The sequence below is a fragment of the Jaculus jaculus genome, chromosome 2, assembly GCF_020740685.1.
Source record: "Jaculus jaculus isolate mJacJac1 chromosome 2, mJacJac1.mat.Y.cur, whole genome shotgun sequence".
Lineage (NCBI taxonomy): Eukaryota > Metazoa > Chordata > Mammalia > Rodentia > Dipodidae > Jaculus > Jaculus jaculus.
In genome coordinates this window covers 116,343,255-116,369,709 of record NC_059103.1, presented here as the reverse complement: position 1 = coordinate 116,369,709, position 26,455 = coordinate 116,343,255, and the positions used below count along the sequence as shown (strand labels likewise).

The 26,455-nt window shown below is 43.8% G+C and overlaps 1 protein-coding gene across 7 annotated transcripts in view; it reads right to left on the bottom strand.

The window, feature by feature from the left end:
- Positions 1-1,526: 1,526 nt before the first annotated feature.
- Tmem150c (transmembrane protein 150C) overlaps positions 1,527-26,455 on the bottom strand; it is a 94,589-nt gene continuing 69,660 nt past the window's right edge. For all 7 annotated transcript variants that reach the window (XM_045143696.1, XM_045143697.1, XM_045143702.1 and 4 more), the window contains exons 2-8: positions 25,134-25,222; positions 23,214-23,267; positions 23,057-23,089; positions 22,897-22,964; positions 13,010-13,137; positions 8,406-8,583; positions 1,527-3,827 (exon numbers count right to left, since the gene is read on the bottom strand). In XM_045143696.1, the coding sequence (XP_044999631.1) occupies positions 3,619-3,827; positions 8,406-8,583; positions 13,010-13,137; positions 22,897-22,964; positions 23,057-23,089; positions 23,214-23,267; positions 25,134-25,213 (750 nt within the window). In that variant the 5' untranslated portion in view covers positions 25,214-25,222 and the 3' untranslated portion in view covers positions 1,527-3,618. The remainder of the gene's footprint in view (positions 3,828-8,405; positions 8,584-13,009; positions 13,138-22,896; positions 22,965-23,056; positions 23,090-23,213; positions 23,268-25,133; positions 25,223-26,455) is intronic.

Below are 26,455 nucleotides of genomic sequence, written 5' to 3'. Positions count from 1 at the left end.
CTTCCATTCTCCTTCCTCTGACCCTCCTCCCAATCTTCTTGCCTGAGTGCTAGGATTACAAGTCTGCACACTGAGCTGGGGGAATGGCTTAGTGGTTAAGGCACTTGCCTGCAAAGCCAAAGGACCCAGGTTTGATTACCCAGGACCCACATAAGCCAGATGTAAAAGGTGGCGCACTCATCTGGAGTTCATTTGCAAGTGACTGGAGGCCCTGGTCCATATCCCTCTGACCTTCTTTATTTAAATTAAATTAAATTAAATTAAATTCTTTAAACCTCTGTCTTCTTTAAATTTTATGTTTGTTTTTATTTATTTGCCCGAGGGGGGAGAGAATGCTAGGAATGAGCTAGGAATGCTCACTGCACATGCAGATTCCCCGGCCCTGGCCTCTAACAAGGATGGTGTGGCCCTCAAGCCCATTGGGGTGCCATCCTCTCCATCCTCGGAGCACGTGTAGTGTGTGAGCTGGTGCATGCTCGTTGATTTGGCTAGGGTAGCTAGCCAGTAAGCCCTAGGGAGCCTCCTGTGTCTTCTTCCCCAAAGAAAGGGATTGTAGGCACAGGCCACCATGCTGAGCATTTTCTGTGGATTTTGAGGATCCCAACACAACCCTCACACTTGCTTGAGGAGCATTTAACCCACTGGGCCATCTCCCCAGCGTTGCATGCTTATTTATGTGTGAGATAGTACAAAAACAGACGTGGGCTTTGTCCCTTGTTCTGGTACAGGAAGCCAACAGTTCCTTGAAATACACTAATGAGCCCTTTTGGGTCACATTCGAGTTCATGCTAATGAGATGACTTAGGTTACCTCAGGATTAGTCCGGTCGTCACAGAGACCCAGGGTTCAGACCTTTTCAACCTTCCAACCTCTGTGAGGGGGAAGTTGGAGCTGGCGATCTAGAGACTCAGCCCTGGAATGAAACGATGCGCTGTGCATGCCTGCTGGGCTCAAGAACACGGTCGCTGGGAGCATGAGGCACTCAAGAGGCCTGGAGCCCCTGGCCCGCCCCCTCTGCTTCAGACACTGCTTCCATTTGAGTGTTGCTGAGTCTCAAACCTTGTCATAATTTAACAAATGTAAATTAAGCGCTTTTCTGAGTTCTGCAAGCTGGTAATAGCTCTAACCAACTTGAAAGAAGTGAGAGTAAGTAGTGGACCCCAAATTTGCAATTGGCATTTGAAGGTGGCTGTCGTGTGACTATGAAACCATGTTCATGTGGCCATAAAACCTGTAGTCTGATGTCAACTCTGGGTAGTTAGTGCCAGAATTGAATCATAAACATGCAGGTGGTATCCAGAGAATTGACTTGGTTGCTGGTGATAGAAAACATCCCACCAGTATAATGTTAAAGTTCATTTTCAAAACAATGTCTCACTGAGTTTATGTATACGCCAGTATTAGAAGAGCCTGGTGTGGTATGAGACCTTGTTTAAAAATAAAGGTGTGTAAACACACACACACACACACACACACACACACACACACACACGAAGAAATACTAGGGTAAGAAACAAGAGCCCTGATTCTGCATAAACCAATTTTATTTAGTGGCCATATCCCGATGAATAATGCTAGTCATTGCTTGATTCTGCTCAGAGGTGCTGTTATTTTTTTCTTAGAAGGTGTACAGTGCATCACCAAAAGCTGTTTAATTTGGATTGTGTAAAATAAAGTTTCATAAATCTTTGTTCTCTGATAAAATCTTTAAAATATAAAAATGAAAAAAGACAGAAACTCAAAAGTAGTATTCAAAACTAATGTCACCTTGAACTATTTACAATGAGATGCTTTTTAAATAAGAGAATCCTATTCCTTGATTCTCTTTCTTACATTCATCTTTAGGTATTCTTACTCCATATTCTGCCCACCATTGATTCTCTTTTTTCTGTTCTAGTTAGTTGCTTTTGACTCTCTCACTCATTTTTAAATCTCTCTGATTTCCTTTCCCCCCACTCTGAATCAGTCATTCTATTCAGCAGACACTTCTGAACACCTAACGTGCTGGGCACTGTTCTGGAAGAGGAGAGAAATGCACAGATAAAAGACATCTGACCCTCCTGGGGAAGCTCAAACTTTGGGTTGAGTTTAAAAACAGCGTTTTTCACATTACATTCCAGGATATCCATGGCCCCTAGGAAGTAAGTTTGGGGATTTCTTGAAATGGAGCTTGTGAGAGAGGAGTCCATATTTACATATACATGGCCCATGTGCCTACACTTGGGGCTTGGAATTCTGTTCTTTGTGAAGCACAGCCCTGAACCCCCTCACCTACGGCCTGACGCCTGAGCTCTTGGCAGGTAGATCATTTGTGCCAATGTTGGATTTTTGTTGTTGTTGTTGTTTTTGGAGGAAGGGTCTCACTGTAGCTCAGGCTGACCTGGACTTCACTACGTAGTCTCAGGGTGGCCTCGAACTCACAATTGATCCTCCTACCTCTGTCTCCCAAGTGCTGGGATTAAAGGAGTGTGCCACCACGCCCCACTTCAGAAGAGGATGTTTTTAAAATAGGTTCTATAGATGTAAAATTTGAAAAGTGCTTAATCCCAAAACTCCTAAATTTGAGCAGTAGAAACAGATTTAAAGAGTCACTACTGATCAGGACTTGCAGCAAGATGCTGAAACTGTCCTCTCCTAGGTGCCTCGTAGTTTTTAATCACCTCCAGAGGTGCAGGTTTATTTGGGTTTCTCTGCCTGTGGTAGACTTCTTTTTCCATAAAACCTACAGAGAGCCATGATATTTCTGTTTTCTTAAAAAAAAAAAAAAAAAAGGCCAACCATTATACAACAAAAACCATCCATGACACCCTGCGGAAACTAAAAATTAAAACTTCCCCCATCTTGTGCCATGCCTGGCAGACCATGTGGCCCATGAATATTCACATTTGGAGGTAATTCTCAGGTGGAGTGAATCCAGTCCAGATAATGGTGGTAGTGGGTTTCCTTCTAGCTCATACTTTGCTGCATCCTTCTTTTCATAGAGCCGACCACTGAGCAGCGGCAAAGGGGCCCCGGGGGGAAGTTCTGTCCGTGCCTTTCACAGCCTGCACGGGGTTCTCATCTCCAATACAGCGTCCATCCAGTCAGACGATGCTCAGTTGTCCATTCACGAGTATTAGTACCAGATTCACAACTTCCTCACAGACTCATTCCAAGCCCTTTGGACCTGAAGGCAACTTAGGGAGTTGGCATTATTCTCATGTTACATTTGGCCTGCCCTACTCTGTTGTAGGGAGAAACCAGGTTTGAAACATGTGAAGAGGGTGAAAAGACCAAAGCATACCGGGAGGGCAGGGACGGACGGGATCATGCACAGGCTTCTGGCTCTGTCGTGCAGGGATTGTCAGTGTGACAGCTTGTATCTCGACACATGAGGGCTTGTGCTTTTTCACTTAAGAAATAACTCGCCCTGAAAAGCTCATTTGGCAAATGTGTCCATGAATGTGTGTGTGTGACTCGTGTGTGTGTGTGTGTGTGTATGTGTGTGTGCATGCATGCACACGCACGCTTGTGGGAAATGTGTCATGAGGTTGCATCAAGTCCTGTGAGTGTGTCCTTCTGGCTCTTCCCCTGTTGTCACACCCACCTCACCTCAAGGACAACCTGACCACCTGATGGTCACACCTGGTCGGTTTGATACTCAGAAGCTTCTGACAGACTTTCTGAGAAGCTCAGGAAGTTCTCCTGGTACTCAGAACACACGATTTCATAGCGGTAGTGTCGGAACTCCACGGCAAAGGTCCCAAAATAGGACAGGAAGCACATGACCAGGCCCCACTGGACCCTAGCTGCATACATGTGGATGTCTTGGGCCATGAGGATGAAGTCTGCAGAAAAGCCGTCAAGGAAGGGAGTCAGCCACACTCACGTCCGCTCCCACCCTCACTGGCAAAGCTGGGCATGTGTTAGGGCCTGCTGAGCACTGGTATTTGCATAATATTAAATAGCATTATTATTTTGGTCTTTGTAGATAGGGTCTCACTCTGGCCCAGGCTGACCTGGAATTCACTATGTAGTCTCAGGGTGGCCTCGAACTCACGGTGATCCTCCTACCTCTGCCTCCCGCGTGCTGGGATTAAAGGAGTGCACCACCACGCCCGGTTTAAATAACTTTATTAAAAGTAAGCTCTGTGGTAGACATGCTTCTAGATGCCTTCATGGGTAATGTCTCTTAATCTCACAGTAATTCTATTATCTGCCATTTCATAAACATCCAGAAACAGAGGTCCAGGGAACAATTAACATGTCTGAAGTCACCTGCACAGGTGTTAAGCAGTGGAGCTGGGGTCACACCAGCATCTAGCCATGCATCCAACCACTAGACTACAGCTGCCTAGTCAAGTGTGAGACCTACCACTACAAACTCACTGATAGGCCAGAAAAATAAAGGTATCTATCATCTATCTGTCTGTCTGTCATCTGTCTATGTATCATCTGTTTCAGGGTGACCTTGAACTCACCCTGTAACCACAGCTGGCCTTGAACACACAGCAATCCTCCTACCTCAGCCTCCCAACTGCTGGGTTTAAAGCCATGAGCCACCATAAAAAAGTTGGCAGGCTTTGTAAGCAAATACCTTCAACTACTGAGCCATCTCCCAATCCCTTGAAACAGTTTCTCACTCTGGATTCTCACTCTGCTATTCTTTGCTGTGCTTGCCATAAGCTTCTGATCTTCTGGAAGAATTATCTTTTCGAGGCCGGGTGTGGTGGTGCATGCCTTTAATCCCAGCACTTGGGAGGCAGAGGTAGGAGGATCGCTGTGAGTTTGAGGCTACCCTGAGACTCCATAGTGAATTCCAGGTCAGCTTGAGCTAGAGTGAAACCCTACCTCGAAAAACCAAAAAAAAAAAAATCTTTTCGTCTCCCATCTCACTATCAGCATGAGTGTGCTAAGACTACACAAGCCCTCTCAGGCTTCTGGCTTTTTAAGTGGGGTCTGAGGATTGAACCAGGCTATTCCTGCTTGCGTTGTGAGTGCTTTACCCACTGGGCCACCTCCCTAACCCAAAACCATCTCTCTCTCTCTTATTTTTTGTTTTTTAGGGCGGGGTCTCACTCTAGCCCAGGCAGACCTGGAATTCACTATGTAGTCCCAGGCTGGCCTTGAGCTCACAGTGATTCCCCCACTTCTGCCTCCCAAGTGCTGGGATTTAAGTTGTGTGCCATCACGGCCAGCTCCAAAGCTATCTTCTGATCCCTATAGATGAGTATAGAATCTTATAATTTGCAGGAATAATTTTGCACATGTCAAATTACGACTACCTCCATATAAACTTTGTTTGCCTTTGCAATGCATCTAATGTCTGAGTGGTCCCTTCTGTTTTCTTTTTTGGGGGGTATATATTTGAGGTAGGGTCTCACTCTAGCCCAAGCTGGCCCGGCACTCACTCTGTAGTCCCAGGCTGGCCTTGAGCTCACAGCAATCCTCTTATCTTTGCCTCCTGAGTGCTGGGATTAATGATGTGCGCCATCACGCCGGGCTGTTTTCATCTTTATTGTTGTCTGACAATACTATATAGGTCAGTTTCATTCCTGGTATCATATTAAAATTTGTGGCCAAATGAAGTTATGCAATAAAAATTCAGTAAAGTGAGCCAGGCATGGTCATTTAATCACTGGCGAGGCTGAGGCAGGAATATCCATATACAGCAAGACTGTCTCAAAACAAAAGCAAAACAAAACAACGTGGAACAAAACAGCCAGGTGTGATGGAATATGTATCTGTAATCCCAGAATTTGGGAGGTAGAGGAAATAGGATCAGGAGTTCAAGGTCATCTCTACTATATAGCAAGTTGAAGGGCCAGCTTGGACTACATGAGACTCTGTCTCAAACCGAAGCAAACCAAACAAAACACCAATGAAGAATCAGACATGTGCCTTATTCTTGAAAATACACATATGTATATGTATGTACATATATTTACATATATATAAAAGAAAGCGCCGGGCGCGGTGGCACACACCTTTAGTCCCAGCACTTGGGAGGCAGAGGCAGGAGGACTGCCATGAGTTTGAGGCCACCCTGAGACTACCTAGTGAATTCCAGGTCAATCTGGGTTAGAGTAAGACCCTACCTCAACCCCTCCTCCCACAAAAAAGGAAAAAGCTCTATAGTGTGCATATACATACAGTATTATGTAATGAAACAGGGTCTGGGGAATGGGTGCAAAGCTCATAGTATGTTTTACTGAAAAACTAAGAGACTGAGAATGTAATATATTTATTTAGAAAAATCAGACATGTCCCTTTAGACACCTGAGAACTTTCATCTATCTTTAGAACATGGACCTAAAATCTTGAGAGATTTTCAGAGAGCAAAAAAATAGGCAAAACAATTTCAGCCAAACTTTCGTCTCTTAACTAAGCTTGGATCCAGGAAATCAGGAACCAAGAAATGGTTCCAAGTGTTCAGAGACAACACAGACCAGAATCATTTGCCTTAAGCTGAAAACTCAGAATAATGGAGCCTGTGCCCTCCTCTGGCTGAGGGTTGATGTGCTTAGGCACTACTAACTCTCTAAGTCAATGAAGAACAGATATATTTTTCTCTCACACATGGGCAGTTTTGACTTCTTTGAACATATTTTCTCACTAGCAAGAAGCAAGTTTTTCTTGGTTTGAATTTTAAGTCCTTAAATGTTCTCTGTGTGACTGCAGAGCTCCAGAGAACAGTAAAATGACTGATGGCATTTAGTGAAGGGTAGAGAAATGAAAGACTCCAAACACTGCACCAAGTGGGAGACGTCATTGCAGCTGAATGTTTTTCTTTTAAAGCTCATTTTTCTGTAGAGGGTGGCTCAGTGGTGGAGTGTACGAGCCAAGTCTGTTTGAATTTTGATCTGCTGCAATCTACTTGTGTGACCTTGGGCATACTAACCTACCTGTGATTCACCATTTTTCCCAGTTGCACAAGGATTGAAAGGGTCAAATGCAGCCAGGCGTGGTGGCGCACGCCTTTAATCCCAGCACTCGGGAGGCAGAGGTAGGAGGATCGCCGTGAGCTCAAGGTCACCCTGAGACTACATAGTGAATTCCAGGTCAGTCTGGGCTACAGTGAGACCCTACCTCAAAAAAAAAAAAAAAAAAGGCAGGGGGTAGTCAGTGCATTTCAAGTGCTTAGAATATGCCAGAAACATCGAAAACGCTCAATCAACACTGATTACTATGGTGGTGTGAAGTTGTTAGCTATGCCCTACCATGCATTCTTTGCAGAGGAGAAACCACAGAAGCAAATACCTCTAGTTACCCTGCTTGACATACTGTGTAACTGGAGGGATGGGAACCAGTGACTTCTACTGGGCCAGTGTAAGTGTGCTCACTGGGTCCTCTCCGAGCTAGACTGTGTCTTGGGGACTCGTGTGGGTTAAGTGGAGGAAGGCCCTCTCTGCCTTTCCCTGGCTTCTCTGCTCGTTCCAGCTGAATGAGCTGACTGCCAGAGGCTAGGAGGTGAGGCCTGAAGCATTCTTGCCACATTCGGAAGGAATGATTTCTACATCCCCATCTGGATCTGTCTTCTCTGTTCTCTGTTGGTCTGAATTGTGAGGGGCGGAAATGAATAGTACCCAGAAACCTCAGATAGTTGTTTAAAAAAACTAGATGTGTGTTGGTGGTCTAATTCTTGAATTTGTTTTTCAGAGAAGCTAATTTCCCCCAAAGAGCTAAACATCATTGTCTCTTGAAATTCATGGCTAATAAATGACCTACGAGAACTTAAAACCACAAATGAAATTATTTTTCAGATGGAGGAAGAAAAACATCACAGTTCTCTTTTGGTTTTTGCATCCTATGTTTCTCACAAGTGGAAATGCTTACATCATTGGTGCGAGAATGCATGGCACCTTTCTTGCAGACAGTCTTCGGAAGGTGGGATATGTTTTATTTTTAGTTTTCCATCCCTCTTTGGTATGAAACACTGGTCTGATAGGTATTTTTCTTTTTTTGAGACAGGGTCTTATATAGCCCAGAGTAACTCTGAACTTCTCATGTAGCTAAGGATGACCTTAGAACTCCTTATCCGCCTATCTCCACCTCCCAACCAAGTACTGGAATTACATATGTACACTACCATGCCTGGCTATTAATCTTTTAAGTAAATATATAAAAGGGTGGTTTTAATCAAAACCACTCTGGTCTAATACTTTTTGATCTGACACACACACACACACACACACATATATATATATATTTTTTTGGTTTTTCAAGGTAGGGTCTTACGCTAGCTCAGGCTGAAATGGAACTCACTATGTAGTCTCAGGCTGAGACCTTGAACTCACAGAAATCCTCCTACTTTGGCCTCCCGAGTGCTGTGATTAAAGGTGTGTGTCACCATGCCTGGCCTACACAGAACATTTGTCTGTGTTCTCGTCTCACTGGCAAGGAAACTTCCCGTGTTCAAAGGATACAGAGGACGACACAGAGCGTGATGGCTGCTGACAGAATGACTCGTGGAATCCCGGCTTTCCGCCCTTCGTTCTTGATGTTGACCTTGAGGGTCAAGGCGGCCTGTATCCAGCAGGTCAACGTGCCAAACCCAAAGGTCAAGGACGTTCCCACGTTATGGATTTCTTCATCATTTTTGAGCTAGGGATGAACACAGATGTATGTGGAGGCCCGTTTAGAAAGGGTATACAAGGAGATGCAATGTGTGAGTGAAGGCAGAGGAGATGCCTCAGCACTGAGCAGACAGAGTTGACAAACATTAAGTCCTTCATTTCCACTGGCTCTCCCTGTCTATTCTCAAGGGGTTCCAACTCTAAAGAGAGTTAGGAAAAGAAATAGTTTCCCCTAAACTTAAAAACACTAGTTAGAAAAAAAAAATGTAATAATCAGTGATCTCTTTTATGACTGTATTTTCCAGAAAGCTTTTGAGGAAAGGAAAAGGGAAAAAAAAAACATAGAAAGGCAAAATGCCAAGTTTCTATGTGCAAACATCCAATTTTTTTTTTCCAAGCTAAGAACATTAAGGCCCAGGATATGGATGCATATTCACTGATTGGATCACCAATTTTGCCAAGTTAAGATTTAATTGCCGGATAATAGATACCCCTTGGGACTACTGGTCTGTCTGTGGAGCTCATTGTTAATGGGAATTCTTCGGTTTCGCTTTACTGTCATAATAAGGAAAACTGGCACCTGGAAGCATCTGCCATATCCAGAAACCCACTAAGGAACAGTTGTATTTAAAAACTTGTATTCAAGAACTGGAGAGATGGTTTAGTGGTCAAGCACTTTCCTGCGAAGCCAAAGGACACAGATTCAATTCCTCAGTACCCACGTAAACCAGATATACAAGGTGGCACACGTGTCTGGAGTTTCTTTGCTGTAGGTAGAGGCCCTGGTGTGCCAGATCTCTCTCTATCTGCCCCTCTCTTCAATAAATAAATAAACAAATAAATAAATAAATAAATAAGAATAAAATTCATACTCAAGGCTTTTGCAGCATCAAAAGATTAAAACTCAAGCCAGGCGTGGTGGCACACACCTTTAATCCCGGCACTAGGGAGGCAGAGGTAGAATCACCATGAGTTCGAGGCCACCCTGAGACTACATAGTGAATTCCAGGTCAGCCTGGGCTAGAGCGAGACCCTACCTCGAAAAAAAAAAAAAAAAAAAGATTAAAACTCAAACTCAAACTCATTTAGATCATTTAGTTGAAAGTTATAGCTGTAACATCTCCAAACCATTATGTATCACTAAAAAATGAACTTTGTAATTACAAACATTTTAAATTGTACATATAGGAAAATGAAACTTTCTGTTCCAGAAGGTTTTTTCATTGCACATATGTGTGTGTCTATGCATTGTGTCCAGGCGCACGTGTGTGTGTGTGTGTGTGTGTGTGTGTGTAGGCCAGAGGAAAACCTTGTGTGTTATCCTCAGAAACACTCTCCCCCTTTATTTTACTTTATTTTTTTGATGTAAGGTCTTACTGTAGCCCAGAGTGATCTGGAACTCCCTCTATATGGCCCAGGCTGGCCTCAAACTCACAGTGATCCTCCAACCTCAGCCTCCTGAGTGCTGGGATAAAAATGTGCACCCAGCCAGGCGTGGTGGCGCACCCCTTTAATCCCAGCACTCAGGAGGCAGAGGTAGGAGGATTGCCGTGAGCTTGAGGCCACCTTGAGACTACATAGTGAATTTCAGGTCAGCCTGGGCCAGCGTGAGACCCTACCTTTAAAAACCAAAAAAAAAAAAAAAAAAAAAAAAAAAAGTGCACTCACCCTTACCCCCGCCGCATCCTGCTCACAGGGTCTGTCACAGGCCTGGATCTCACCTAGGCTTGGTGAGCAAGCCCCTGCCTCTGCCTCCTCAGTGCCTGCAGTACAGGCAAGCCACCATGCCTGGCAGTCTTTACACGGGTTCTGGGGATTGAACTCGGGTCCTCCTGCTTGCACGGCAATCATTTTACACCAGCCCTGGTGGTTCTGCGTGTCCACAGCATGTGCAGCATGGTGTGTTACGGGTGGTATTTACACGTGTGAGTATAGATGTGTATGCTTGAGATGGGCTCTCTCTCTTTCTCTCTCTCTCAGCCTGGAGCTGCTGTTTCTGGTCAGTGAACCCCAGCAGTTTTCCTGCCTCTGCCCCTTGAAGATGGAGGTTATAGATATGCATGACCATGCCAGGCTTTTTACATGGGTTCCGGGAGATTCGAACCCAAGTAGTCTCTGGGTCTCCTAGGCCTTCTTGACTGCTGAACCATCCCCTCAGTCCTGAGTTTTTGTTTGGTTTTGTTTTAAATTACACTGCTTTCCGATACCATCTTGTGTGACATTGTAGATGAGTGTTGCTTCAAGTCAGCATGGCTCTTTCCTTACACTGCTCCTGCTCCTTCGGGGTGTAGGTTTCCTGCTCTGCTTTGGGGAAGAAGCTACTTTGTCCTCTTATAATACAAGAGAAATCTTTTCAAAACTTTTATTTATTTATTTATTTATTTAAGAGTGACAGACAGAGAAGGGAGAGAGAGAGAAAGAGGCAGATAGAGAGAGAATGGGTGTGCCAGGGCCTCCAGCCACTGCAAACAAACTCCAGACACATGCGCCCCCTTGTGCATCTGGCTAACATGGGTCCTGGGGAGTCGAGCCTTGAACTGGGGTCCTTAGGCTTCACAGGCAAGCGTTTAACCACTAAGCCATCTCCCCAGCCCTCAAAATTTATTTAAAATAATAATTTCTCATATTAAATTTCACTTTTAGGAACTTTCTTTCCCAGGCTGTGTATGTTTCATGTGTTGTTTTTATTTTATTTTCTTACCTAATTTTTGCTGTTGATGATGCTGTTGTTTTGAGGTTGCCCAGGCTGACCTGAAATTCACTATGTAGTCTCAGGGTGGCCTTGAACTCACAGCAATCCACCTACCTCAGACACCCACGTGCTGAGATTAAAAGTGTGTACCACCATGCCCCACTTTCATAGTTTTGACTTTTGTAATTTACCAACACAACCACTCTCTGGGATTCTTCAAGGACCTTCAAATGAAATGTCCATTTCACAACTCATGAGAGCCTTGGTGGCATGAAGACAGTTACTGAGCACTTGACACCATGCTTACATCTGTGGCACAGACAGGCAAAGGGGAGAAGGGCACCCCATGAAGACCCCAGGAGCAAGGCCCGGTGTGCAAAGCTATTCTCCTAATGATTTGTTATTCCCGGCAGTGCGCTCTAACAATGAAGCTGTCTTTTGTGTGTGTGGGTGGGTGGGGGGGGGTTATTTGAGATGGGGTCTCCCTCTAGCTACCACTGACTTGGAATTCACTCCATAGCTCCAGGCTGGCCTTGAACTCACAGTGATCCTCCTAACTCTACCTCCTGAGAGCTAGGATTAAAGATGGGTGACACCATGCCTGGCTTGGAATGAAGCTTTCTTGTCTTCTAGCTTGCTAGAATAGTTACAGGACTGTGTGACACTGTCTATCTGCCGAACCATTCATCAAGCAAAAATATTTAGTTGCTACTGTGTGCCTAGGTGAAGTCTTGGGAATGAATGACCCTGTTGAATGAGTTAGCAAAAGTGAGGGTAAGGATAAGAAAGTGTCTTGGACAATGTACTACCGTGTGTTTGGTAAGAACACGACACTGAAATACAATGGGTCTTGAATGCCTGTGACATCTTGGTTTCATTTAGCACACGTGGGAGAAGGCTCGGCATCTGTGTTTACTCAAGGGAAAGTTCATAGCAGCATAGTTTGGAAGATGGTGTGGAGGGAGCGGAGGAAGGAAAATCATTAACTATAGCAAAAAGTAAGCCATTCAGAACAAGAGTTGGGGGATGGTATTGACAAGGGAAATTATTCTTCCAGGTTGTGGCTGTGGGCTTCCAAGTTTCTAAAACGAAGTGTTTGAGTTCTTAGTCTAGAGAAATTCTGGGCTTTTAAACTTGACTTTTACATGTATTTGTTACTCTGAAATGGAAGCACTCATCAAATGAGTTGATCGGTCAGTGTAATTATAAAAAGGCAGTAACCTGGGATGGAGACATGGCTCAGTTGCTAAGGCATTCACCTGCAAAACCTAACAACTCAAAAGAGTTCGATTCCCCAGTATCCAGATGCACAGGGAGACACATGCGTCTGGAGTTCGTCTGTAGTAGCTGGAGTCCCTGGCATGCTCTTTCTTGAGCCTGAGCTAGAGCAAGACCCTACCTCAAAAAATCAAAAAATAAAATGCAATGACATTGTTACTTTTCTAGAAAAGCAATGGTTTTGACTAAAACCAATGTGGGCCCCTTTAAAGTCCTATGTAGAAAACAGTTAGCTGTTCTAGTAGCTATTTCCAACAGCCACGCTTTATTTCATGCCAGCTCTCACACGTGTGATGTGGACAGGCTCAGAGACCCTGAGGGCGGATTGGAACCAAAGTTCCTCATTGTTTTTGAGGTTCATGCATGATCATATGGGCCATAAGGGACTGTGCTTCAGGGCTGTGATAGTAATCTATTTAATAATCTATAAGTGCAGGGTAGGCCTTGCCAGCATGAGAGAGGTGAAAAAGGCCAAAGGAAGTACCTGAAAATTACCAAGTAAGGTCATTCCGAAGGAAGACAGACACAGCGCCACCAGTCCACTAATATTCAGCCACGGGTTTAAAACCTTTGGTTTCAACTGTATGAAGCGCAGAACGGCTACCACGAGGGCTAGGGATAAAGCAGAGTCCTCAAGTTAAAAACTGTGAACCATGCACTTAGACTAAGGCAGAGTTTTAAAACCACAATGCAAAACTGTACTTTTCACCTCAGTACTTTTTTTGTTTTTGACAGCCTTGCTATATAGTCCATCCTGGCCTAGAACTCACTATGTAACCCAGGCTGGCCAGAAACTCAGCCTCGCAAGTGCTGGAATTACAGGTATATGCTACCATGCCCAACTCTCACAGCACATCTGAAATCTCTGAAATCACATTTTTTTTTCCTTTTTTTTTTTAAATTATTTATTTATTTATTTGAGAGCGACAGACACAGAGAGAAAGACAGATAGAGGGAGAGAGAGAGAATGGGCGCGCCAGGGCTTCCAGCCTCTGCAAACGAACTCCAGACGCGTGCGCCCCCTTGTGCATCTGGCTAACGTGGGACCTGGGGAACCGAGCCTCGAACCGGGGTCCTTAGGCTTCACAGGCAAGCGCTTAACCGCTAAGCCATCTCTCCAGCCCCTTTTTGGTTTTTTGAGATAGGGTCTCACGCTAGCACAGGCTGACCTGGAATTCACTATGTAGTCTTAGAGTGGCCTCAAACTCACAACGATCCTCCTACCTCTGCCTCCCAGGTGCTGGGATTAAAGGCATGTACCACCACGCTTGGCTGAAATGACAGTTTTTTCAAAGAAATCTTCAGCTGTTTTATTTTCCTTAACTTGGGGGAGGCAGCGAGGACTTGACGCATCGGGGCTATATTTTACTTGGGTGATGTGGTGTGTCGGGACTATTAGTAGGGTTGTCAGAGTTTTAGAAAACAAGGGCAGACTGGCTTCAGTGAGCATTGCCCAGTGAGATGGGGACAAAGAACATGGCTGGGAATTCACTGATAGTCATCCTTCAGCTTAGCATCACTTAGGACCACACAGGACAGCACACCAGGCAGGAAGAACAGGATGAGGCAGGGTTACCATGCCTGCATGAAACAGTGGGTCCCTGTGCCAGAAACCACTGCTGGGGATGGAAAGCAAGACAGGACAAATCCCTTCTCTTGCTCTCTCTGGTTTTCTCTGTAGGAGTTCATTGTCAAAGGACAAAAACGGGTGGTCCAAATGAGAGTAATTATGTGTCACATATGTATAGCCATTAAAAATTAATCATTTCAAATGATATTATGATCCATTTAAAAAGGGCACCCTCTTTTGAACTAAACTGATAATTAAGAATTTGAAGACATATGAGGGAAGCTAGATTGCAGACCTGACCTAACAGAACCTTTGGGTAAAATTCACACTCCAGCCACTAAGCTAAGAATCACTTCTTACTAACTGCTTAGGGAAGAGATGTTTTCATATTTATATAAAAAGTTGGGAGAGGTTATTTTACCAATGATGGGAAATAACTGGCAATTAACTTAAACTGTATCTACATAAAAGGGAAAGCAGCAACTATTTCCTAGGATAATTTATTTTCATGTTTCAGGAAAGAAGGCAATTAGAAATTCAAGAATTACTCTATTTAGACAATGGTTGATTTGATAATTATGTACTAAGGGCTTAACTGTGATTCCAGACCCTCATCTATAGCCAATAACAGAGAACCCCCCCCAAAAAACATTTGCATCTTCCAAGTATAGTATGCTGAATTTCAAAAAGTTCAATGAGTTGACTTTGATTTTACTCATATAAACCATGACTAATGAAATCTCAAATTATGGGCTGGAGAGATGGCTTAGCGGTTAAGCGCTTGCCTGTGAAGCCTAAGGACCCCGGTTCAAGGCTCGGTTCCCCAGGTCCCACGTTAGCCAGATGCACAAGGGGGCGCACACGTCTGGAGTTCGTTTGCAGTGGCTGGAAGCCCTGGCGCGCCCATTCTCTCTCTCCCTCTATCTGTCCTCTCTGTGTCTGTCACTCTCAGAGAAAGAAAGAAGGAAGGAAGGAAGGAAGGAAGGAAGGAAGGAAGGAGGAAGGAAGGAAGGAAGGAAGGAAGGAAAGAAGGAAAGAAGGAAAGAAGGAAAGAAGGAAAGAAAGAAAAACAAAAACAAAAAAAAAACAAAATTATTCAGCCTGATAAATGTTTAGCATAGATTTCTGTGTACTATTGATTAGTATTATATTAATTATAACTGTTGACACTAGTTTATCAAACAATTGGTTTGAGGGGTATAGTTAGGGGTTATATCACATGTGTATATCTTAGAGGATGTAAAATAAACACAGAGGCTGGGGAGATTTCTCAGTGGTTAAGGTACTTGCTTACAAAGCCCAAGGACTAGGGTTCAATTCCACAGTACCCACGTCAAACCAGATGCACAAAGTGGCGCAAGTGTCTGATTGTTTGCAGTGGCTAGAGGTCCTGGCACACCCATTCTCTCCTTCTGTCTGCTTCTTTCTCTTTATCACTCTCTCTTAAATAAATAAATAAATGGATACTTTTTTTTAAACATTTTTAAAATATTTTTTGTTCATTTATTTATTTATTTATTTGAGAGTGACAGACACAGGGAGAAAGACAGATAGAGGGAAAGAGAGAGAATGGGCGCGCCAGGGCTTCCAGCCTCTGCAAACAAACTCCAGACGTGTGCGCCCCCTTGTGCATCTGGCTAACGTGGGACCTGGGGAACCGAGCCTCGAACCAGGGTCCTTAGGCTTCACAGGCAAGCGCTTAACCGCTAAGCTATCTCTCCAGCCCATGGATACTTTTTAAAAAAAGAAAAATAGCCAGGCGTTGTGGTGCATGTCTTTAATCCCAGAATTCTGGAGGCAGAGGTGGGAGGATCGCTGTGAGTTTGAGGCCAGCTTGAGACTACATAATGAATTCTAGGTCAGCCTGGGCTAGACTGAGACCCTACCTAAAAAAATCCTTCCCAAAGAAAAGTAACTACAATCTTTTTATTAGCATGTAGAACATAGACAGGAGAAGGAAGTGGGGAGAGGACTAAGGTACTCTGACTCAAAGTGGTCGTTGGTGAAGATCCCTTGGATTAGTGCCAAGAGCAAAGCGTAGGACACCATGGTCATACTTGCCAATTAACCCTGCACAACAATTAGTTATGGTGTAAAAAGAAGACGCCAAAGGAGCACATTTAATTTCTTTCAGAGAAAACATCAGTGTCAAGTAGTTCTCTGGACACTCTTTGCTGGGTGTTTAATTTTGTGGGATAGGATAGTGCTGGAACTTTCAACTAAGCTCTAAACACCAATCCCTAAAATGGCTCCTCACACTGACCCACCTGACCAGTTTGCACCTCTATGCCCAGGAAAGGGGAGTTGATGGTCACTGCTGCACTATCTAGCTCTTGCCAAAGACGTGGAACTGGATCATCTCTTGGCCCCAGCCGTGCTAGCCTCCCTATACTTCAGAAGGCTCAGAAGTCACTCTGTCATAAGCAGGTGGTAGAATATTGCAGGAAAGAGAGACTATTTGAAGACAGTAATTTAACCCAGCACTGTGTGTATGTGTGTGTTCATGTATATGTGCATGTGGAGACCAGAGGACAACCTCAGGTGTCATTCTCAGCAATGCCATTGATGACCTTTGAAACAGGGTCTTTTGTGGGCCTGGAGCTCACTAATTAGGCTACACGGGCTGACTAGCAAGGCCCAGGGATTTGTCTTCACCTCCTCAGTGCTCGGATTATGGGCATGCACCACCACACTTAGCATTTTTTGTTGTTGTTGATGTTGTTTTGAGGTAGGGTCTCGCTCTAGCCCAAGCTGACCTGGAATTTACTCAGTATTCTCAGGGTACCCTTGAACTCATGGCGGTCCTCCTACCTCTGCCTCCTGAGTGCTGGGACTAAAGGTGTGTTCCACCACGCCTGACTTTTAGCATTTTTAAGTAAATTTTTTATTTTATTCGAAAGAGACAAAGAAGCAGATTAAAGGGAAAGAGGGAGAGAGAGAGGGAGAGAGAGAGAGAGAATGGGCATACGAAGGCATTCAGCAGTTGTAAATGAACTCCAGACACATGCACTACCTTATGCATCTGGCTTACATGGGTCCTGGGGAATCAAACCTGGGTCCTTTGGCTTTGCAGGGAAACACCTTAACCGCTAAGCCATTTCTCCAGCCCACACACTTGGAATTTTACCAGGGTGTTAGGTAACTCGTGTAACTCCTGTGAGGGAGGGACTTGATCAATGGAACCATCTCCCCAGCCCTCAAACCAGCATTTAACTTCAAGAATTACATCCCTATTGCTGGAGAGATTGCCTAATAGTTGAGACCCTTGCTGGCAAAGCCAAAGGACCCAGATTTGATTCCCCAGTACCCATGTGAAGCCAGATGCACAAAGTAGACATGCATCTAGAGTTTGTTTGCAGTGGCTAGAAGCCCTGGTGTGCCCATTCTCTCTTTCTTTGCTTCTCTCCTCTCTCAAATAAATAAAATATTTTAAAATATTTATTTATTTATTTATTTGAGAGAGAGAGAGAAAGAGGCAGGAAGAGAGAGAGAGAGAATAGGCATGCCAGGGCCTTCAGCCACTGCAAACAAACTCCAGACGCAGGCCTACCCTTGTGCATCTGGCTTATGTGGGTGGTCCTGGAGAATCTTAAACTGGGATCATTTGGCTTTGCAGGCAAACACCTTAACCACTAAGCCATCTCTCCAGCCCCTAAAATACTTTTTAAAAAGAAAATGGACTACATCCCAAATACCTTGCTTTGCCCTTTTTATTTGCTAACTATTACTAATTGGCTCAGAGGAGAAAAAAATTTTCTTTTAAGATAGATTTTAGTTGAATTTTAGAGTGGTATAAGTAATGAAGATGTGGCCCTGTAGAATTTTATTAACTCTTAGGTTTGAATGGAGGCAGACTCAGACCATCTACTATAAAGTCTATTTTTACCAAGAGGTGATTAATTATACCTTTTTGAAACAGGCTTGTCTGCAATCTAGCAATTTCAAAGGCATATTTATATATGTGCTCCTACATTTATCACGGTCACTTCCTGGCCAATAAATATACTATCATGGTTAATCTCTGGCATCAGCTTAACAGTACTTAGAACCACCATGGAAACATATCTGGTCCTGTTTATGAGGAATTTTGTAGATTAGAGTCGTTATCTGTGAGAACCCACCCGAAATGTGGCTGGCACTAATTCCATGGGCTAGATTTCTGGACTGTATAAAAAGGAGAAAAAGGGCTGGTGAAATGGCTTAGTGGTTAAGGTGTTTTCCTGCAAAACCTAAAGAACCTGGTTCAATTCCTTGCAACCCACGTAAGCCAGATGCACAAGGGGATGCATGCATCTGGAAGTCGTTTGCAGTGGCAAGAGGTCCTGGTGCACCCATTTTCTCTTTCTATCTGCCTCTCTTTCTCTGTCTTTCTCAAATATATAAAGAAAATGTTTTAAAAAGGAGAAGGATAGCTGAGCACTCAAGCGGTCATTTCCCTCTCTACTTTTTCTCTGCTGATGTGAAGATGGGATGCTGGCTTCCTGCTCCCGTCATGCTTTCCTGGCCATCATGAACTTCCCCTTAAAACTGCAAACCAAAAATAAACCCCTTTTTTCCTTTCTCAAGCTATCTCTGCTCAGGTATTTTGTCCCAACAATGAGAAAGTGATACCTATACTTTTAAGTTGCATTAAATATTTTAGATTGTACTAGTAGTTTTAGGAAAAAAAAAACTAAAACCTATCTTTCTGCTGTTTTTGTTCTATACTCAGCCTTTTGCTATATAATTATTCTGTGTTTAATTTCCCTATTTATTTTAAAATAGAAGTAGCACAAATAGAGAAATAGCTGATTTAAATAATTAAATGTTTAAATCTTGGGAGTGATTGTACTTTTCAAATTCAAAAGTCAGAGTAATATCTCTTCATTGCAGTCATGAACTGGTGCCTGGCCAAAATCTTTTTTGTTTAGTTTAGTTTCGTTGTAGTGTTTATGCCTCAGTAATTCCTATTTGTGACTGCAGTGGAACATGGCAGTCAATATGCTTTGGCTGAAGGAGGGAGGGTGCTGCTATTAGGTGACTGAAATCATTCAGCTATTAGCTTCATCCTCATAACCTCCCCAGGGCAAGAAATGATATTCCTTTCAACAAATCTGTCCTAGGTCTTTTTTACCCCCACCAGTAGAAACCAAAGTGTAGATTTAGGACAAAGAGAATTACTAATTCTGTGAAGAAAACAATTGAGCATTCTGTCTTCGATTAGCTTGTCAGAAAGATAAAAAAAAAAAATCTCTGCTAACTTGTTTTAATGAATTTTATGCTGAGTCACTTTTAGACTATACATTATAATCTATAATGGCTGTCACAAAGCAGTGATTTATAGGCAGCACAGGCTATTTCTTAAAGCCAGTTAATAGACCGTGGAGTTAGAGCCTGAGGTCTAACAGAGACATGCCTGGAGGGGGGATGAAAGCACCGTGGTGCAACAATTTAGTAAATGGGTCCTTTTCACCCCAAGAGTTGATAAATAAATAAATTTTGGCTTGCTCCCACTGAACACTAATCTTAATCAGTTTTGTATCTACCAGATAGGGTTACAATAGCGATGAAGGATAATAAAGATGAAACACTGGGTGTTGCAATACCTTCGAGCAAGAGCTAGTCAGAGCTTAATTGTTTCTTGGTAGAGCAGGCAGGGATGGGGAATGGGAGATGACAGATGTCATCTAGAAGATGACAAGTTGCCTTAATTGCTTACTTTTGGAAATGCTTTTATAGTTCATCATAAGCTTCATAACTAGATAACTTGTACAAACTGGTACTTTTAAAATTATACGCAAAAAACTACTGGGAAGTATCAATTTATCTACAGAATACAAAGGAAATAATAGGCAGCTTCCAACATGGTCACTGGTTTATTTAATTTCCCTTCTTTCCTTTCTTCCTTCCTTCCTTTCTTTCTTTCTTTCTTTCTTTCTTTCTTTCTTTCTTTCTTTCTTTCTTTCTTTCTCTCTTTCTTTTTTTTTTGTATTTTTCACGGTAGGGTCTCACTGTAGCGCAGGCTGACCTGGAATTCACTATGTAGTCTCAGGGTGGCTTCAAACTCATGGCGATCCTCCTACCTCTGCCTCCTGAGTGCTGGGATTAAAGGCGTGCACCACCATGCCCAGCTATTTATTTACATTTGATATATTTGAGAGAGAAGAATGGAGAGTATGGGTGCACCAGGGCCCTTTGCCACTGCAAATGAACTCCAGATACATGTGCCACTTTATGCATCTGCTTTACATGAGTCCTGGGGGATGAAAACTGACCCTCCGGGCTTTGCAAGCAAGTACCATTCAACCTCTGGGCCATCTCCCAGCCCACTGGTTTCTTTACAACCCCATGAAGAATACCTGTGACAGCTTTGCATAAAGGTGGGTTTCTCTGCGTTGTCATTAGATGAGATAGTGTTGGGTCTGGGATAGAAGGGATGGCTGCTAACTTCTGTGTTGGGCCCTGTGGGATGATCAGAGGAGAAGGTGCCAACCTCTAGGCCCATGTGCTGTGATTGCAGGTGTGCAAAGACATCAGTCCTATGATTCAAGTTTCACTCCTCGGGCATTGCACTCTGATAATGGAAGCATTCCTTAGCAGCCATTATTACTGCCATGGTATGAATGTCCTTTTCACATCTGTTTAGAAGGATAACATCAAGAGTAGGAAAAAGGAGTGAGTGTAGAGCTGCCCGCAGCTCTGGATTCAGAGTACCCAGCGCTCACCCTGGCACCATGGAAACATATTACATGCCCCTGGCAGTTCTAAAGGCAGTGCCAACCAAACTGCTGGTCATTACTACCCTCATTCACACATGCACACTTGCTGCTAAGTGCTATGCCTTGGAATTCTGTGAGTAGCTGGGACATGAAAACCCTCATTGTCAAGGGCAGGAAAGAGACGCTGCCTTAAGGAGCAGCCCCAGCATCAGGGTGGTTAAGCTTCTTCTAGTGGTGATGGAGTAGCACGTGGCTCCCAGGAACCTTCTGCTTGTGTGAAGCCTGAGGAGGGAAAGGCTTGGATAAAAATGCACTCAGCTAGGCCGGGCATGGTGGCGCACGCCTTTAATCCCAGCACTCGGGAGGCAGAGGTAGGAGGATTGCTGTGAGTTCGAGGCCACCCTGAGAGTACAGAGTGAATTCCAGGTCAGCCTCGGATACAGTAAGACCCTACCTTGGCAAACCAAAAAAAAAAAAAAAAAAATTTTGCCGGGTGTGGTGGCGCACGCCTTTAATCCCAGCACTTGGGAGGCAGAGGTAGGAGGATCGCTGTGAGTTCGAGGCCACCCTGAGACTCCATAGTGAATTCCAGGTCAGCCTGGGCTAGAGTGAGACCCTACCTGGAAAAACCAAAAAAAAAAAAAATGCACTCAGCTCTAAGCAGTCATGTCGTGAACTTTAAAGAAGCACTTCAGCATGCCTCTCTGGGAAATGGTCTTCATGTTTCTCACGGTTTGAGCTTTCGGAATGAAGATTCATCCAGCCTGTGTTTCATGTTGGATCAAGAATCTCCCAGTGAGTTCTACCAGCCCTCCCTTTCCTACAGCGGGCATTAGAAAAGTAAGTGCACCTAGTTAGGCATGGTGGCACACAACTGTGACCCCAGCACTTGGGGAATAGAAGTAGGAGAATCAGAAGTTCAAGATCATCCTCAGCTATGTAGAGTTTGAGGCCAGCCTGGGCTACATGAGACCCTATCTCAAAAAAATAAAAAAGAAAGAAAGAGGAAGAAAGAAGAGAGAAGAGAAAAGGTGTAACTGGGGGTTGGGACTGTAGCTCACTTGGAGAATGCTTGCTTAGCATGCAGAAAGTCCTAGAATCAGTCCTCAGGACTGCATAAACTGGGCCTGGTTGCACATGGCTTATAATCCCAGCACTGGAGGCAGAAGGATCAAAAGCTCTAGGCATCCTTGGCTACACAGTGAGTTTGAGGCCAGCCTGGGATACATGAGACCCTGACTCAAAAACCAACCAAATAAACATTACACATTAGGTGTAGATATTCCTTTTTAGAGAAGGATTTATACATAGATGAAATAATGAAGACGTGGGAGATAAGTGCTACAAAAGTTGAATATTCTCTTAGCAACAATGCTATCTGCATTTTTTCCTTAGAGTGGCAGTTTTACCATTCAAAAGAACCATTCCTAAAAGAACCAGTGTGGCTAGGTTGAGATGTCCCCTCCCAATAGCATGCCAATAGGGGGATCAGGAGTTCATGGCATGGCGACCCTTGTAAGTGGTGGGGAAAACCTGATTTGGCAGAGACGATACACCAAGGAGTAGAGCATGGCTGCTCCCCATCCTTCGATGACTGGCTGGATCCTCTAGCACTTGTGGATGGAGGGGAAAGGCTATTAAAGGGGGTTGTGATGAGAAAGTGGGGAACTAGGGCTGCATATAGTACCAAAGGTTCTTTTTTTTTCTTCACCCATTCCTTCACTGGCCAGCTTGTGTAGGCACATGGAATGGCAGGCACCATTCTAACATGAACAGTAGAGGTAGTGTCCACATGACAACATTCATCACAGGGCATAAACAAGCCATCCTTTTCAAAGCAAGTGTGTGGTGCCATATCATGTTCTCGTGCAGGATTTTATGATACATGAAATAAGTTATTTCATGCAGCAAAAGAAATAGAGTTCCGAGTATGAGAAGTAGAGGGAAGGGGAATGCAAGGACAATAGGGTGAAGTAAAAGATTTATGAGGAAAAAGATAATACTTCAAACAAAAAGCTGCCTTCAGTATACTGACACAACATAGCATTAAGTTATCAGCTTGAATCCACCAGTGCTTGGATATGATTTGGGAGAATTTCTTACCTAGGAACGCAGCCATGTTCATAACCTGACTAAACACACAGCTCGCAGGAGGGTCATCGCCTGCAATACTGGAAAAAGATGAAATACGTGATTATTTCTGTGTTACAATCTAACTCCCAACTTTTCCTAAATGCAACAGATCGGGGGGAAAGGCAGTTACCTGATGTAGGGAGCACGCTTCCCACCGAATTTCCTGGATAACAAAAGACACATAGCCCCGGTTAGAGCACGGGCTTCCCTGCCGCTCTGCCTTGCCAGGGGCAAAGGTTTTGCTAAATCTACGAATGAACAATGAATTCGCCAGGGATAAACTTTACCTTTCAGCTGAATTTAATGGCAAAATTTTGTCATCTTCCACAGCTATAAAGTACCTAGCAAGAAAGAATGATCAGTTTATACAACAAAGCAATTTAAAACGAAAAAAAAAGTCAAGAATTGTCAGTCTAAGTAGGTTAAATGTACCAAATCATGTTCATTTTTGTTTGTTTGTTTGTTTGTTTGTTTGTTTGGAGTTAAGGTTTCACTCTAGTTCAGGCTGACCTGGAATTCTGTGTACTCTCAGGGGGGCCTTGAACTCATGGTGATCCTCCTACCTCTGCCTGGGATTCAAGGTGTGCATGACCACACCAAACTTATTCTTTTTTTTTTTTTTTTTCTGAGGTAGGGTCTCACTCTAGCCCAGGCTGACCTGGAATTCACTATGTAGTCTCAGGGTGGCTTCAAACTCATAGCGATCCTCCTACCTCTGCCTCCCAAGTGCTGGGATTAAAGGTGTGTACCACCACATCTGGCTACAGGGGAATGTGCACATTAGGGCCTCTAGCCACTGCAAACTCCAGATGCATGTGCCACTTTGTGCATCTGGGTTAGGTACTGGGATATCAAACTTGGGTCATTAGGCTTTGCAGGCAAGTACCGTAACTGCTGAGCCATCCCTCCAGCACAAAGTTTTTTTTAAAAAAATTAATTTATTTATTTGAGAGAGAGAAAGAAGAGAAGAGAGAGAGAGAATGGGCACTCCAAGGCCTCTAGCCACTGCAAACGAACTCCAGACACACGTGCCACCTTGTGCATCTGGCTTATACGGGTCCTGGGGAATCAAACCAGGGTCCTGTGACTTTGGAGGCAAATGCCTTAACCACTGAGCAATCTTCCCAGACCAAGCACAAAGTTTTTTATTAGTATATGTGAATTATACACAATAGTAGGTTTTATTATATGACATTTTCAAATATATATATATGACATATTTTGATCATCTTCACCCATAATTTTCTTCTCTTGTCTTCCCACTGATCTCCTTCCTCTTCCCAATGACCACCATTTTAAACAAACTTCACAGAAATAATTTTCTTAAGGTGAAAATCAGCAAGTGTGTGAAGTATGCTTGAAATAAGCAAGTGTGAGAAGTTTTTTTTCTGTGGTAAACCAGGGCTTCCAATGCAGTGATATTCATTTTGTAAATCAGATCTTGTCACAACTACCTTGTAAATGAAATCACAGCACATCAGTGTCATCTGAGAAAATCTTGCAAATATGATTTCATGTAACCAGCTTACAAGGCGTTGATTGCAAAGTGAGGCACTGTGGCACAGGCCAGACATCTCAGCATTCAAGAGGCTGAAGCAGGAGAATTGCTAGTTCCCAGCCATCCTTGGCTACACAATGAGACTGTCTCCAAGTTAAAAAAGTCCAGTACAGGGCTGGAGAGATGGCTTAGTGGTTAAGCGCTTGCCTGTGAAGCCTAAGGACCCCGGTTCGAGGCTCGGTTCCCCAGGTCCCACGTTAGCCAGGTGCACAAGGGGGCGCACGCGTCTGGAGTTCGTTTGCAGAGGCTGGAAGCCCTGGCGCGCCCATTCTCTCTCTCCCTCTATCTGTCTTTCTCTCTGTGTCTGTCGCTCTCAAATAAAATAAAAAAAAAAATTAAAAAAAAATATTTTATTTTTATTTACTTACTAGAGAGAGAGAAAATGGGCACGCCAGGGCCTCTAGCTGCTGTTAAAAAACAAAACAAAAACTCCAGATGCATGGCTTACGTGGGTCCTGGGAAATCCAACCTGGGTCTTTGACTTTGTAGGCAAGTGCCTTAAGTGCCAAACCATCTCTACAGCCCAGCAAGTATATTCTTTAGAAGTATTATCTTTCCTGTATCTATCTGTAAAAGTGACAGAGTATGAGAACTCTGGTTTTGCTAAACTGCACTGGAACGCTTACACGATCAACTACGGTATACTCACACTATCCACAGCCCAGCAGAGGTAAACAGAGTAAACACAAGAGGGAGGAACATCCACACGCTGCATTTCTTCCCATCCATGCCTGTGCCCTGGAATAAAATGAGTGGGTATTAATAATAGAGGCGAACAGCAGATAAGCCTTTCACGATGGAAAGTGCAGGTGGAGTGTATTTTATGAAACTGTGACTGAATCTGTCATTTCTGCCACTTACTCATCTGGGAAATCCCTTGAGCCACTAACACAGGTGATTGTCATACAGCTTTAGTATAAACATTCTAGTCTTCACTGACACCCGGTGGAAACTTTCTCATAAACATTTTGAGCCTTGCATGTACACTGGTGCAAGACTTTGGGTTAGGACTTGAAGGAGAAGAGCGTGAGTTCCTAATGCTGACTCCAGACTACAGTTAGTGTCTGACTGACATTGGTGGCTTGGTGGGTGTGCTGTGTATGCAAATCTACAGCCTGGTAGAAGAGAGTGCTAGAAACAAATGGTTACCAAAAAATTAGTGGCTGGGCGTGGTGGCGGCACATGCCTTTAATCCCAGCACTTTGAGAGGCAGAGGTAGGAGGATCACTGTGAGTTTGAGGCCACCCTGAGACTACATAGTGAATTCCAGGTCAACCTGGGCTAGAGCGAGACCCTACCTCAAAAAAAAAAAAAAAAAAATTAACAATGCAGGGGCAAAAGACAAGTGCTTTGCAAATCTGAACTTTTCTCGTGACAGGCTGTTGCGCTATCTCAGTCAATTCTAAAGATAAATGCTCCACGCTGGGCGTGGTGGCGCACGCCTTTAATCCCAGCACTCGGGAGGCAGAGGTAGGAGGATTGCCGAGAGTTCGAGGCCACCCTGAGACTCCATAGTGAATTCCAGGTCAGCCTGAGCCAGAGTGAGACCCTACCTTGAAAAACCAAAAGAAACCAAACAACAACAACAACAAAAAAACTAAAGATAAATGCTCCAGCAAAACAATACATTAAGTTAGCTCCTATGAGCAAAGTGGGGTGAAAACAGATACTGGGCACTTAAGGGCAATGACATCTATCTATCTATCTATCTATCTATCTATCTATCTATCTATCTATCTATCTATCTATCATCTATCTATCTATATCTTCAGGGTTTTTTGTTTGTTTGTTTGTTTGAGGTAGGGTATCACTCTAGCTCAGGCTGATCTGGAATTCACTATGGAGTCTCAGGGTGGCCTCGAATTCACAGCGATCCTCCTACCTCTACCTCCTAAGTGCTGGGATTAAAGATGTATGCCACCATGCCTGGATTTTTTTGTTTTTTTTTTGAGGTAGGGTTTCACTCTAGTC